Source organism: Phyllostomus discolor, chromosome 9 (genome assembly GCF_004126475.2).
Source record: "Phyllostomus discolor isolate MPI-MPIP mPhyDis1 chromosome 9, mPhyDis1.pri.v3, whole genome shotgun sequence".
NCBI classification, from domain to species: Eukaryota; Metazoa; Chordata; class Mammalia; order Chiroptera; family Phyllostomidae; genus Phyllostomus; species Phyllostomus discolor.
In genome coordinates, this window is record NC_040911.2 from 84782867 (window position 1) to 84797833 (window position 14967).

General features: G+C 48.5%; 1 protein-coding gene and 1 non-coding gene across 8 annotated transcripts; both read right to left on the reverse strand.

Annotated features, from left to right (window-relative positions):
* Positions 1-143: 143 nt before the first annotated feature.
* On the reverse strand, positions 144-14947 carry PLAGL2 (PLAG1 like zinc finger 2). 7 transcript variants are annotated; one of them, XR_004899371.1, is made up of 4 exons: positions 14814-14945; positions 8917-9290; positions 3157-5308; positions 144-770 (listed from the first exon to the last, which is right to left on the reverse strand). XR_004899371.1 is itself a non-coding variant. In XM_028523910.2 (3 exons), exons 2-3 carry the CDS (start codon positions 9174-9176, stop codon positions 4078-4080), a joined length of 1491 nt encoding a protein of 496 aa, XP_028379711.1. In that variant the 5' UTR covers positions 9177-9290; positions 14814-14945; the 3' UTR covers positions 145-4077. The 7 variants fall into 7 exon arrangements, 5 of the variants coding, with proteins under 5 accessions (XP_028379711.1, XP_035865587.1, XP_028379712.1 ...); XR_004899370.1 differs by having other exon boundaries at positions 3133-5308; XM_028523910.2 differs by having other exon boundaries at positions 145-5308.
* LOC114507109 lies at positions 5993-6099 on the reverse strand. The gene has a single exon (XR_003685387.1). It is a non-coding gene; the product is annotated as a U6 spliceosomal RNA (small nuclear RNA).
* Positions 14948-14967: the final 20 nt, after the last annotated feature.

The window sequence follows — 14967 nt, forward strand, 5'->3', positions numbered from 1 at the left end:
GTTTCCAGGTGCCAATGTGTAGGTTGTTACTGCCTGTCCCTGCGCTAACCATCCCCTTGGACGCTGAGGATGTTTGTAGACTCCAGTCCTCCCCGAAGCTCTCTCCAGCCCTTCCCGATCAGATAGGTTCACGACTCCCAAACACATCATTCAGAAGTTTTTAATAAACAACTTCATTATAAAAACTTTTTTTTGAAAATGTAATTCTGTAAAACATTGAAAAATCTACTTTAACAAAGATATGCCCTGTGCATTTTCTAATGGCACTTATATTTTACAATTAAAAACCTTGTTTTATATAAAGCCAAAAATACTCCAAGAGGTTATTCACTGTGTTTACAAAGTGCTAGAAGGTTTTTGTCTTGTATTTTCTCTTTAAATAATCTGGCGTTTTGAAAGAGCGGCTCCAAAGCCTTTACCACTAGGAGGGAGGGAGCGGGGGAGAAGTGGTGTTTCAGGAGCTCTAGTGCCAAATACTCAGAGGTGGAGAGGTGCAGGAAGTCAGCTTGCATCCGAAGAAATCGGACTGGAATTCTTCCTCCACACTTCCTCCAAACCCCTCCACACTTCCTCCAAACCCCTCCACTGAGGCACTAGGTTATCACGGTGAACCTTTCTCCCGTCAGAACTAGAACGCTCTTTCCCTACCCACAGACCCTACTCTCCAGTGGTGAAGGTCACAGCCAATTCCTTCCACAGCAGGTTCAGAGCTCCAGGAGAGGCCAGGGTGGGGTCCCAGAGAAACCTGGATTTTTCTGGCCAACACCTGCCTAAGGCAAAGTTTATTACATAAATATCCTTGTTAAAAAGCAAAATATTGATCCTGTACAATATAAACTGTTAAAAACTTTCGTGCTTACAAATAGCTCCTAGATAAGAAGGGAGGTGGAGAGGGGAGTGGAAAAAAACAGCTACCAAAAAGAAGAGTGGGAGAATTTAAAGGGCTACTAGAGGAAAGTTTAGGGCAGTGGGAGAATTTCAACGTAGGACAATATCTACGAGCAAAAAAGTAATCATACCTGCTTTCCAGATTTCCATTAACAAAATGCCATTTGTAAAAGGTTGGGGAAAAAACTCATTGGTGATTCTTTCCCAACCTCTCACCTCTGAGATGTGCACAGGTCCTTTGTGCTGACAGAGCTGGGCACCGTCCTCTGGCCTCGGGACTGCACTCAATGGTGACCAGCTACTATGCGGGATGGGAGGTACCTGCCCCCATTCAGGGCAGCTCCTCACTGACCAAAGTTAGAAGAGATGGTGAGGAAGGGGCCATCGCACCCCTTTTTCCTGTTCCTTATTTGGTCTCTGCCATGTGCCATGGCTCCTGTCCTGGGCAGATGCCCTGAGACTCAGGCTCTCACAGCCTCCGTAAGGAAGGGTACTGATACGGGTTTGATGCTCAGTGTGGGATAAAGCTATTCTTATCCTTCGAACAACCAGGCCAATAAGGCATTTTTTCTTTTTTCTTTTTAATTATGGAAAGGGAGGTTTAAGAAACAGCTGGGTGGCTATGGTCAAAAAAAAAAAAAAAAGAAAGAAAGAAAGAAAAAGGTGAAGGCTGACACTCCTCTGCACCAGGAAAGTTCACAGTGACAGGGAAACTCCTTGCGGGTGGTCAGGGCCCTGGAGGAAGAGCAGTGGGGCAGGGTGGAAGGAAGGTGGGGGGCAGCAGGGCTCCAGTTACAAACAAGATTGTAAACAGCTGCTGCCTGTCCTATGAGTTTCCCAGCATCACTAACAGGAGAGAGGATTTGAGGAAGGGACAAGGAAAGAGAAGGCAGAGAGCAGGGGTCTCCTCTATCAGCCTGAGACTGTGTTCTGTGGCCAGAGGCCCATTTGCCTCTGTAAACAAAGGGTTGCAGGGAAGGTGACAGGGAGAGGGGAAGGATTGCTGGGTCTAGTGATGAAGACCAGACAAGGAGAATGGCAGCACTGAGTCCTGCTTGGATCCTCACATACCATTTCCTATAATACGAGTCCCAATAACATGCACAGCATGCAGGAGGTGGCTGCGTACCAAGGTGGACGCTTTTAAAAATAAACCTTAATCAGTCCCTGGGACTCACTGAAAACTAATTTTTAGAAGCAAATCACCTTGCCAGACATTTTTATATCTGGTTTTGTTTTTTTTTTAAAGGTATCCCAAGCTACCCTGCCTAAAAAACATGCTTCTTCACTCCACATTGCTTCCAATCCAGAGCTAGGGAGCTACATTTTAAGGCTTTCACCTCACAGAGTACTGACCTGGTCTGAAGCAGAAGCCTGGGTCTCGCACCTGCTCAGTTTCTGACAATAGACCGAAGTTACTCCTAGACAGAAGGATGAGAGGAGGAGGACTGGGAGGAGGCTGAGGCAGTTCCTCAGTAGTTTGTCCTGAAATCCTAGTGGAGAAGCCAGCACGAGGCACCCACTGAAAGAAATGCCCAGAGACTGCTGGCTGCATCTGTAGGAGTTAACAGTAAAGAGGTAGAAGTGTGTTTCTGAATCAGAGTGGAGGTATCTCAAAAGGGTCCCACACTGGTGGTCCCTGAGCTACCTCCCTTCCACGAATGGGAAGAGTGCCCATGCGGAACTGAAATGGAGCAAGGATGGGGTTCAGCTGGGCCAGAGCTGTGCTGTCTCTGGCAGAGCCCCACAAGTCAGAACTAATTATTTGTTGCAAGAAACCCTGCTGAGTACTGGGGGCAAAACAGGGAGGCCACAACTGGAAAGTGGAAGTTCTTTGATGGAGAGCAGAAAAGCCTATGTACAGTGGCCCTGAGTCCAAGGGAACTGCGAAGTGGAGGAGAGAAGGACACTGTGGGTAAGAAAAGTTTAGTGTGGGAGGCAATGATGCACCCACAGATTAGGACTCAACGATCCGTCTGCCCAATCCTAACTTTCTGAAACTCTTCTTCTTACAATTCCACAACTTCCTGGAAAATGGACAGGTAAGAGAGGCAAAGGAGGGGCTCACACCCTCTCCTTTGCTGTTCATACCAGCCTAGAACCCCGGTCCCTCCTAAGACTAATGATAACAGCTCATGATGTTCAGGGCGGGAATTAGGGAAGGGAGAGGAGATGGAAGTGGGCATGTCTTTCATTTCTCCCCCTCCCCAGTTCATAGTAGGATGAGGGGGTCATGATATATACTCGTAGAAAAACAGAATTGCAGACCTGTGAGAAACTGCTCCAATCTTCTTGCCTGTCTTCTGCAGACACTGCTGAGGAAGGCAGGGACGACACGGTCATGGAAGGTGGCAGAGACTGAAGCAGTCCAAAGTCAGTTTATTTCCCCACAGGGGAAAAATATGACCTCAAGTGAAGAGAAGTCAGCGAGACCCGACTCCGCCTTGTAAACAGGGCTCCGGTTAACACCAGGTACCAAACGGTTCCAGCTGGTGCCAACTGGAATGGACTGGTGGGAATGAATTCACGGTGTGTAAACAATGTTCACTGCAATCATTCTAAGGCTAACAGCTCGGCAAGAGAGGTGAAATGGTGTGTCTGAAGCGATTGTGTAAACAGTACCGTTGCTGGACAACACTGACTGAACATGTAGGTGCTGGTGAAGGAGGGGTGGGGGTGGTGAGGGAGAGCAGAGGCCCCCTCTCCTGCCCATCCGTTGGAAGCAGGTGAGGGAGCCCAGTGACCCTCTGCAGCAGGGCCTGACCGACTGCTGCGGAGTCTGCAGGTTGGGACCGGAAGGCGGGCTTCTTCAGCTATTTTTCTCGAGGTCATCCAAAGTGAAACTCTCTGTCTCCAACAGGTCTCCCCAGTCTCCAAAGAGGAGGAGGTTCTGACACTTTGGAGAAAGAGAGGACTAAGTGTGGCTCCCGATTCAGATAAAAAAAATAAAAGTAAAAATACCTGAAGTCCTATAGTATGCAATCTTTTCATGGGGCCGGGGATCAAGGCTCCTCCTGGAACTGATCCTGGAGCCTGGGCCCCCAAACCAAGTGCTCCATACAGATACTGGAATCCTTTCTGTTTGAACCCAGCTCTGAAAGCTCAGCTGCGTTTACAGGGGATGCAGATGGGATGGGTACTGAAGCTCCCTGACAGAGTCCAAGACTGAGCTGAGGGCCTCCTTGGGGGCTACTGGAATGCCTGGTGGAAACGAGGCAGGGTGGTGGTGCTCAGGCCAGAGGTGAAGACAGGAGGCAAGGAGTGCAGAGGCCCAAAGTTCAGAGGTCCCCCAGCTCCAGGGGAATCTTGAGGCTGAGCTTGCAATGTGGTGAGCAGGGGCTGTGCCTCAGCCTGGGAGTAGCCCATGACCAGGCCCCCTGTGGCCCCGGGTGGGTTACATGAGGGCAGGTTGAGTGGAAGAAAGCCCAGTAAGTGGGAGAAATCCACATTAGCAGCGCAGAGGGCCTCAGAGAGGTTGGCGGGGCTCTTGGTGAGCAGTGCTTCATCTAGGAGGGCCGCAGCTGCCGCCGGCTGAGGTGAGGCGGGCTGGGGTTCAGCGGATGAGAGAGACAGGCTTCCAGGAAGCTCCGCCAGAAAACTATCCACCTCCACTTTGGGCAATTTGTCGGGCAAGTATGAGGTAGATCCAAGTTGGTATTTTGGAGGAAGCTGAGCTGGAGACGAGATAGGTGAGGATTCCAGAGGGTAGCTCATACCCATGGGCAGCGTGTTGTGCACCAGGGAGTGTGGCATGCCTGCACTGGGCATGGTAGGGATGTGGGTGCCATACATGCCCATGGGTAACATGCTAGGGAAGGCCTTGGCCCCCATCATGTCCCGAGAGGCCATGCACAGCACGGGGCTCAGCTCTTCCTTCACGCTGACTGTGGAGTTGCAACTGAGAAGGCCTAACATGTCCACTGGCTCTGTCTTAATCTTGAGCAGCTCCTGCGAGTGGCTCTTCTTGACATGCCGTGTCAGGTGGTCCTTGCGGCCAAACCGCTGGGCACAGTACTGGCACAGGAAGTCCTTCCGGCCTGTGTGCACCACCAGGTGCCGCCGCACATCCTTACGAGTATAGAACCGCCGGTCACAGTGGTCACAGGGGTGCTTCTTCTCCTTGGCACCCCCTGCTACCCGGCGTGAATGGGCCTTCAGGTGCTCTAACAGTGCCTGGGTACTCTCAAAGGTCTGCAGGCACACTTTACAGCTGAGGTCACCGCTGCTGGCGGCATGCATGGCCAGATGACGCCGGTAGCCCAGCTTCGTATTGTAATTCTTACCACACTCAGAACAGTGGAGAGCCTCTTTGTTGGGGTCATGGGTCTGCAGGTGGTTCCGGAGATGGTCCTTGCGATGAAACATCTTATCACAGTACATGCACTGGTGTGGTTTCTGGGCTGAGTGGGTGGCCATGTGCCTGGGGTAGCGATGGAAGATAGAGGAGAAAGATGAGATCCCAAGGGCTAACCAGACAACTGAGGTAACCATTAACAGGGAACTAGGTATAAAAACTACGGTAGGGCCATGCAATGGGATGGATGGAATACCATGCCAACTATATTCTAGATATCCTTGCCCACCTGCAGAATCACACATAGGGTGGAGCAAAAGATGGTTCACAGTTGCTTGTATGGAAAACAATAATTAATAAATAACAATACAGGGGTAAACTGTTGTGTGTAGTCACAACTGTAAACCTACCTTTGCCCCATCCTGTATGTACTGCTGTTCTTTGCAGCATTGTATACCGTAGCAAAACATCAGGAATAATCTGTGTTCACCAATAGGAGACTGGTTAAATAAATTATAATAAATTCATAAAATAACTCAACTTTTTTTAAGGGTCTTATTTTATGACTCAACTTAAAAAAAAAAAAAGGCAGCCCTCACCAGTGTGGCTCAGCTGGTTGGGTGTCATCCCGCAAAGCGAAAGGCTGCCAGTTCGGTTCCTGGTCAGGGCACATGCCTGGGTTGCAAGTTTGGTCCCTGGTGGGATGTATGAGAGGCAACCAATCGATGTTTCTCTCTCCCATCAATGCTTTTCTCCATCTTTCTCCCTCCCTTCCCTTCTCTCTAAAATAGTCTTTTTTCTTTTTTTTTTCTTAATATGGAACCCCTCACGAATTTGCGTGTCATCCTTGCGCAGGGGCCATACTAATCTTCTCTGTATTCTTCCAATTTTAGTGTATGTGCTGCTGAAGCAAGCACAATAAGCAAGTCTTTTAAGAAAAAAATAAGGCAGCTTTCTGTGTACCTACAGGGAATAAACTCCTGAAATATATTAAGTGTAAAACAGCAATGAAATAGAAGAGTGCATGTAGACTGGTATTATGCATATAAAGAACAGGAAATACATGTAAATTTGCTTGTATGTGCTTAAAATATTTCTAGAATATAAAAGAAACTGACAACATTTGTCGCCTTTGGGGAGAAGAAATATGCAGCTTATGGATGTGATGGGAGCATTTTCATTGTATATCTTTTGGTACCTTTTAAATTTTAAATTATGTAAATGTATTTCCTTTTCAGTAAATTGTATTTTAAATATTTTAAATGACAAAATAAAGGGAAAGTGAAATATATCTAAACTTTGTGATCTGGGGCTGAGTCAGAAAAGGAAGTTCAGTGTAGGGTATGTAATACGCTCCCTTGTGAAAATAAAAAGGGAATGTATGTTTGAATGTCTCAGCAAGGACGCCTAAGAAACTCATCCCCCACCCTCTGCCTGGCTGCCTTTGGGAAGGAGAACAGTGACTTCAAGTGTGAGAACAATTCATTTTTCACTGCATGTTCATTTTTACCATTTAAACTGCTTGCCATGTAAACTAGCAACATTCAAGAAACGTTTTCGTTTGCTCTGGCTGGTGTGGTGCAGTGGACTGAGTGAAGCCCTACAAACCAAAAGGTCACCTGTTTGACTCCCAGTCAGGGCACATGGCTGGGTTGTGGGCCAGGTCCCGAAGTGGAGGGGTATGAGAGGCAACCACACAATGATGTTTCTCACCCTCTCTTTCTCCCTCCCTTCCCCTCTCTCTTAAAATAAATAAATATAAAATCTTAGAAAAAAAACAACCAATAATTTTTCTGGTATGGCACCTCAGTGTCCCTTGGTTTACCTGCTCCCATCTGACTGGAAAGAAGCTCGGAGTCTAGGATTACAACCCAGAGCTCCACAATACATTCAGAATTGATTCCACAAGACTGTGGGGCCCACCATTTGCCAGGCCCTGTGTGAGCTGAGTCATCAACCTTGTTCTCCATAAGAGGCTGAAGCACACAGCAGTCCCACACACCAGTCAGTGAGTGGCAGAAGCTAAATCTAAACGCTGACCTTGAGAACTGGGTTCACTTAGGTATGCCACCCCTGTCCCTGGTACAGCACCCGGTGATCCCTTCTGGCTGAAGGGCATCGAACATGCCATCACTCTCATGCTACTCTGATGCTCACACCTGTGAGGTTACTACTGACCTCCTGTGGCATAACTGGCAGGATAATGTGTGACAGGGAAGTGCTGAGTGATCCACAGTCCACTTCCCTCATTTTGCAGGTGAAGAAACGAAAGCCCAAAGAGGTTCAATAACTCACCTAAGGTCACACACTGACTGTGGGTACAGTCAGGGTCCTGCCTCCCTGACTAGGACCTTTCTTGCAGCCTCACTGACACCCAGACTGTCACTAAGGTCGTCTAAGAGCATGCTCTCTAGCATTTATCAGTTGGGCTCAAATAAACACAAAAAATTCTCCAAAAAAAAAAAAAAAAAAGAAAAAGATGGTCTAAGAGGACAGCCGCAAATGGAGTCCGCCTAAGACACAGAAGCCCGCAGATCCAAAGCATTCCTCAGGACTACAGAACTGGCCCGAGGGCAGTCCTGGTCACACACCCTGCTACCTGTTTTAGTTCCTTCCCATAAACTGTTTTCTGGACAAGGAACTGAGGCTTTCTGTGGTTGGTCATCTTGCTCACATTATTTGTTTGCTGTCTGTCTACACTATTAAGACAGCAAACCCAAGGAGGGCCAGCACTCCCAGCTACATGTGCATGGCATGTAGCAGGAGCTCAATGAATCATAGTCTGACAGATGAAAGACTGCATCAGGCAGTCTATCTCAATTGTAAAGGGCAGTTCGTGTCCCCCTGATAGAAAAGCAAGGATAAAATCAAAACTGCCTTTAAGCAGGCACCCTCCCTTCAAAGCTGCTCTGCCATATCTGCGTTACACCAGGGCTTTCACATTCCTTTTCACTTCAGCACGGGTTCTTGGTCTTACAAGTCTCATGAAGGCCACTGAGCCGGAGGATCCCGAGGACTCTATAGACACAGAAGTCAATCATCTGAGTGACAGGCTGGTTCAGTAGAAGAGGCACTACAGGACCTAAGAAGCTATGTGACCTTGGGTAAGTTACTTCCCCACTCTGAGCCTCCACTTTAAAATTTATAGATAGGACCACAGTGTCTCCCTTTCCTTCTGAAGTTCTTAAGATTGATTCTTAATTTCTAGCCAAGATTTTTGCCATTACCTTACAGGAGAGGGGAAAGTAGTACAGAAAACAAATGTTCAATCTAGTTTGTTCACGGCTATCTAATATTGTACCCATCATATTCTAGTGTTTGAATAAAAATCACCACCATTGCCCTGGCCAGTGTGGCTCAGTTAGTTAGAGTGTTGTCCCATAGACCAAAAGGTCACGGGTTCGATTCCTGGTCAGAGCACATACCCAGGTTGTGGGTTCTGTCCCCAGCTGGGGCACGTATAAGAAGGCAACTGATCAATGTCTCTCACATCAGTGTTTCTCTCTTTCTCCCCCTTCCTCTCTCTATAAAAGCAATGAAAAAATGTCCTCCTCAGGTGAGGATTAAAAACAAAAACCCACCACCATTATTTTTTACTGTGTGACCCCAAATGGCATTCGGGACATACTTATGGGATAAATTAACCTCTACTCTTCTGCCACACTCAGTGGAGTCTCTCTGGCTTTGTCCTCCTGGAACCTCAGGACAGGAAGAGGTGTGGGAGTGTCACCTACCTATACAGCTTATACTTGGAGGCAAAGGCCTTGCCACAGTGCAGCTGAGGGCAGCTATATGGTCTCTGCTCTGGATGAGGGAGGCTGTGAGGTCTCAGCTTCTCCCCATTTGAGAAGGGTGTCCCCGAGATTTCACATTGGCACTTCACTTGACTCTCCGCCTCCCGGCCCCGAGGTCTGGGAACTAGTTTCCAGCCCACTTCCTCCTCCTGCTTTGCATCTTGAATCCAGGGGGGGACGCTGGTGAAAAATGTGGTCATGGCAAGGCTAATGGCGAAGGGCCATGTTACTCAGAAAGCCTCCCCATCGGCTCCACACAGGCTCTCTGCTCTGTCACAGCCTCCAACGCAGCCTTCAGAAAACAATCTCTTCACCTGAAACATCAGAACACCTGGTGTTAGGGAGTCCAATATAACAGAAGCAGAGACTGGAGGCAAACAGAGCCCGATTTCAACCCCAGACCTTCCAATGACTTCTCTGAGATGCTTCCTCATGTACAAAATAAGCTAAATCATAAAAATGCTTTGAGGATCAAATGAGATCATGAATATGAAGGATTCTAGTAAATGCTTAGTGGTAACCATTATTACTAGTACCACTTAGGCTAATAGGAAACAAGATAATCTGAGTAAATAAAAGCCCTAAACTCCAAATTTTCTCTTCTAACTTCTTTTAGATCCTTTCCACTAAACTTAGAGATAGCAGCTCCTCTATCTCCTCTTCCTTCTCGTTACCCTAAATCCCCCTCACCCACTATTTTCCACAATCCTACTCCTCATGGAGGTGCTAAGGAGCAATAAAATGCCCAAAAGGCAAACGAGGAAAAGAAGGAAAAGCATTTAGTTAGCAAATTTACACCCTGAAAAGTCAGCCCCCGTGCCAGATGTGTTTCTTAGCGGCACAACATCAAGAGGTTCTCCCTGAAGCAAGAGCACACTAAGCATTTCCCCTGAACCAGTTCTGGTCCCACCCTGCCCTCCACCATCTGAGTCTCTTGGTCTCAGGTCCAGACTCTGCTTCTTTAGCAAAGCCTGTCCAATACCCTAAGCTGATGAGTAGCCCCTCTTATAGCTATTCACAGCGCGCGTGCATTTCTCCATTATAAGCAGGTAACTACGCACTTGCATTAGAACTTAGTCTCTTCCACTGAACTCTGATTCTTTGAGGGCTCAGGTCATATCTCTTTCATCTCCATACACCCAGCATCTAGAAAAGGACCCTTGACTTTCTTTTAGATAAGTACATTAGTCATTGATATAAGTTGATTCTCATAGGCTTAACTTATGCTCAAGAAGTTCTGGTTTAGCCCTGGCTGGTATGGCTCAGTGGGTTGAGTGCTGGCCTGGAAACCAAAGGGTTGTCGGTTCAATTCCTAGTCAGGGCACATGCCTGGGTTGCCAGCCAGGTCCCCAGTAGGGGGCACGCAAGAGGCAACCACACATTGATGTTTCTCTCCCTTTCTCCCTCCCTTCCCCCCTCTCTAAAAATAAACAAAATCTTAAAAAAAAAAGAAGCTGTTCTGGTTTAAACTGGGTTTATAGCACTTCTAAAGTGTGGAGCTATTATCCTGACATCTGGTCCTTTCTTTTGTTGAGTAGAAGCAGAGAGGAAGGCGGTGGCTAGAGCAAGGTGACATTTCTTTACTGACATCAACTCAGTGGAAGAGGATGGGAGTTACCAAACTGACTCTCAAAAGTGGGATGACAGACCCACATTCACAAACTCATCACAGATTACCTATCGCAATGCAACTTGCTACAGCAGGGACTCCTGTTGAAGAGGTCATGCCAAAAGATGGTCATGAGAATTTTCCAGGTGAAGGGAGCAAAGGAGATATCTAGGAACTGTCCACGAGAATCTGGGGAGGGCTCTAACCACACTGACTAGCTGTGGGCCACAGAATGCTTGCTCAGCTGGTTAGCACCTGCTGCTTACAGTGACCATTCATCCAACAGACTGGCAGTGAACGAGATGATAGGATCAGCGGGTTCATACCCTAGAGAGCTTTGCTCATCATTAACATGAGCTACGCCCTGTTCAGGAACCATTCTACTTGTTGAGGAAACATTGCAATGTAATATAATAAACATTTCCCCATCACGAGTGGAGATTTGCCTAGAAAGATCTGCACAAAGGTGACTACGTTTTACCTAAGTCACATGCTGATGAGGCGTAGAACTAGTCCCACTTGAGCCTTCGCGTTGAGGCATATTTACCTGCTTCACTATAGACCTCAAAGGCCTCTGACGTCTGGCTTTCATTAAGTATCCTCCTTCACAGAGGTGGAATTACCTGTTTATAATACCAGCGATTACCACGAACCTTGGAATTGGGTAGATAGCAAGCACAAGTTTGAAGGGGATTTCCCCTACCTTCAAAGTCAAATTCTGCTCCCTCTTGATAATCTGAAACCATGCACCTCAGCTTCTGGAAAGCTGGGAATGGCAGGCAGCCAGAGGGGAGCAAGCTCCATCTCTGGCTAATATGAGAGGGGAGCCTAGCCCTGGAAATTCCGCAGAAACTCAGAAAGAGAACAGTACATCCCCCGCCTCCCACACGTCCACCTCATCTGTTCTCCTGAACAAGCACAAACAAGACACTGCAGTTCAGTGTGCTGCTACTGAAAGAGTGAGTAATGGGCTTCTAGGAAACAGGCTGGTGGTGGCTAAGAAGCGCTCACGAGGCTGTACTCAGAACCAAAGGAGGAAGGCAGCAGCCATGTGCTTGCCTTGATCTGCATTTAATGGGCTATGGCTTTAAAAAGAAAACAGCCAACACCCAGATCCTATTCCCTCTACGCTTTTTAAAAAGGCACCGCGAAAGTCCTTACCCACAGTCACAGAAAGGCTACTGGACAACCAAAGCTGCTATTGTTACCTTAGGAACACTTCTGGGAATCTAGTATCTCTCCTTCTGTCCTTTGTCTGCAAACTCCTCTCATCCAGAAAGATTGCTAGGCTTCTCTCACATTATCAGGCCTATTCCTTCAGACTTCTTCCTCACCGAAACTGTCAAAGAATTCTGCTTCTCTTTTAAAGCTGCTCTTCTGGTCTTACTACTAACCTTAACTACAGAGAAGCTGACCGAACCTGTTCCCGTAAAACAAACACAATCAATCCCTCCCAGTTACTGGTGTATTTTCCCAGTAACTCGGTGTATTTTCATCCTAAGATTCCTCCTGGCACCTGACCTAAAAAGGGAGGTAGTGGGGAAAGAACCTTGGACTTGCTTTCAAGAGAGCTGCCACTTACTGGCTCTGAAGCCATGGGCAGGTTATTTTGTTTCTCTGAGCCCGTTTCATCAATGAGAGGTTTACTGGGGGCATTTGAGATCTTGCTTCCCAACACTGTCCTCAGTTTGGCTCAGATAAATGCTTACAAAAACTCAAATACAATAAAATAAGAGATTTATTGTCCTTACCTATAATAGTCCCATGGAGGATTATGTGAAATAATACTCTTGAAAGCATCTGATACAGAAAATGTGTGACTACATGCAGTGTCACCTCTGCCATCTAAATTGTGTCTTCCACTTTTCCACATGGGGCCTGAGAAGCACTTCTCCCCCCCAGCCCCCACCCTTTAATGTTACTTTTCAGACCTCAGCTTCCTTCCCTTCCCAACATCTCCCCAGAAGGCAACCTTCCCCTTTTCCCCTCACAATTAACCCTCACACATCCCCTCTCACCAGTCTTTGCCTTCCTATACTACTACATCCTGAGCCAGAGTTCTCTCACTTTCGGAAGCTTCTATTACTAAGTCTCATACCCCAAATACAATGCTTGCTAAAAACTCTGGACCACCATCTTTGGCAGATGAAAGGAAACAAATTGCTCCCTACTCTGGCTGTCCTCTACTGTGAGCCATAATTCCTGCTGCCTTCTGATGCAACTAGTTTTTATGGTGTTACATCATCTCTATAGAAACTGCGTTCTTTCTCCATTATTAGCCTGTTTCCTCATCTGTAAAGCTAAAAATACTTACCTCACTGGCTTGTTGTGAGGATCATGTTAGTCAGGTATGCAAAGAGCTCAGCACAGGGCTCGGCTTGCTGTAAATACCCAACAAAAGGCAGCTATTTGCCTTTGTATTGAGTTGCATGTTCCCACCTTCTGCTGCCACACTCTCTCCAAACCCTCTCAAAACACTGTTGAGAACTAGCCCTCCTGCAGCAAGCAAAGGGTTAATCTCTAAGTGTTCTTAACTACGGAGACCCACAGAGGATTAACAGCTCCACTTCAGTGACTACCCTAAAATAGCTTTTATCCCCCCTGCCTAAGAGCTACTTGGGGATCTGAAGAACTTAATTCAACACCTGCCGAAGAGGAAACACACCCTGCACCCTGGAACCCGCTCCTTGGGGTGGACAGACTCTTCCCTTAAGCAGAACCCAAAATAGCAACTGGGAAATTATAAATAGATTTAAAGAAAAAAGCCAGGTCCTGGCTTGCGCACCAGAAACAAATCCAAAAGACACACTGACTGGATGGAAAACAGTGAGAAGAATGAGAATAGTTGCCCCCTCCACCCCCGACCCATGCACCCACTCTCTCACACACACTTTCGAGTGGTAGGAGAATTAAATTACAGAGAGGCTGCAGTCTCGGTAACTTGCATCATTCCAAGAGACATCAAACTAGACTAACAGGAGCTGGATTTACTCTTGGGCTGCTACTTCTGTCAGTTTAGATGGGCCCTCTCTGGAGTCCCTTTGATTCGCTATTTCCTCTCGTTCCCGCTGCTTCCCACTCCAGAGGAGGCCTGGAGAAAAGGGCTGCACCTCACTAGAGCCCTATTTCCATGAAGAGGAAACCTGATAGATACCCACCCCAACCCACCCCCACCTCTGCCCCAATCTGGTGGCCTCGCATGGGGGGGGGGGGGGCAGATTAGAATCCCACGGCCAGTCTCCATCACAGTGCTAAACTGACAGATGGGAAAACACCCAAACCGGGAGACAAGCCACACAGGCAGGTGAAAGCCCCAGTAACTCCCTTTCCTCCCGCCAAGCTGGGGCCAGAGTGAGGGTCTGGATTTGCAGGGAACAGCCTGGTTCCTCAGCAACTTCTAGACCACCCCACTGTGTGGTGGGAAAGGTTACACTCCCCTGAAGCCGGGAGAGATGGGAGTGGACGGCTGCCGGGGAAGGAACGAATTCAGGGATGGTCTGGAGATCTCAGGGTTAGGAAGAAAGGGCAAGTATGGCAAGGGCTCATGAGCAAGCTAACGGATCTCTAAGGGACTCCCCCCCACCACCAAAAAAAAAAAAAGAGAGAGAGAGAGATTGGGAGGGATTATAGGGACTGAAAGGTTCCGGACAGCCACAGGTGTCGTCCCCGAATTTTAAGAGTCTGGAAATGGGTATCCGGATGGACTATATCTAAGGTTAGGGAGTACAGCCACTGAGGAGGGAGCATCTGGATTTTCCAGAGCCAGGTATTTGAGGGAAGCCTCAAAAAAGGATTGTGAGGCTGCGGAATATGAAGAAGGGTAAAGAGCGCGCTATTTGGAGCTGAGAAGGGGGCTCTGTGGGTCTGGGTAGGCGTGTCTGAGGGGAGGGAGCAGGTGCAGCTTATCTGGGTCTCCAGAGACCCTCGGGGTCGGAGGGTAGAGGACCCTTAGTGCTGCGTCTACAGGTCTCGGAGGGGAGGGGTGGGCAGTGGAGTTTCTTAGCGTTCCCCAGGCCCCAGGTATTGGCTCCGGGGAGGGTTTTCGTCACCCTGGGGCCTATCTGGGCCCGGGCTGACGCAGAGGGGGCCTCGGTCGGGGGTGTGGACGACCGCGCTGAGGGGCCGGAGAAGAAGGGCTCCGCCGCTCCGGGTGCCGGGCGCGCGGGCGCAGCGAGACGGCCTCCCGCCCCGCTCCCCGCCGTCCCCCGGGGCCCTCGCCGGCACTCACCGCGCTCGGGCTCCGCCAGGCCCGTTCAGGCCCCGGTAGTGGCGGCGGTCGGGCCATTGTACGGTGCATTGTGGGAGCCGCGCGAGCGAGCGCTCGGGCCGTGGAGGGGGCGGTGCCGCGAACTCTATGGTCCCGCCCGCCCGCCGGCTAGAGA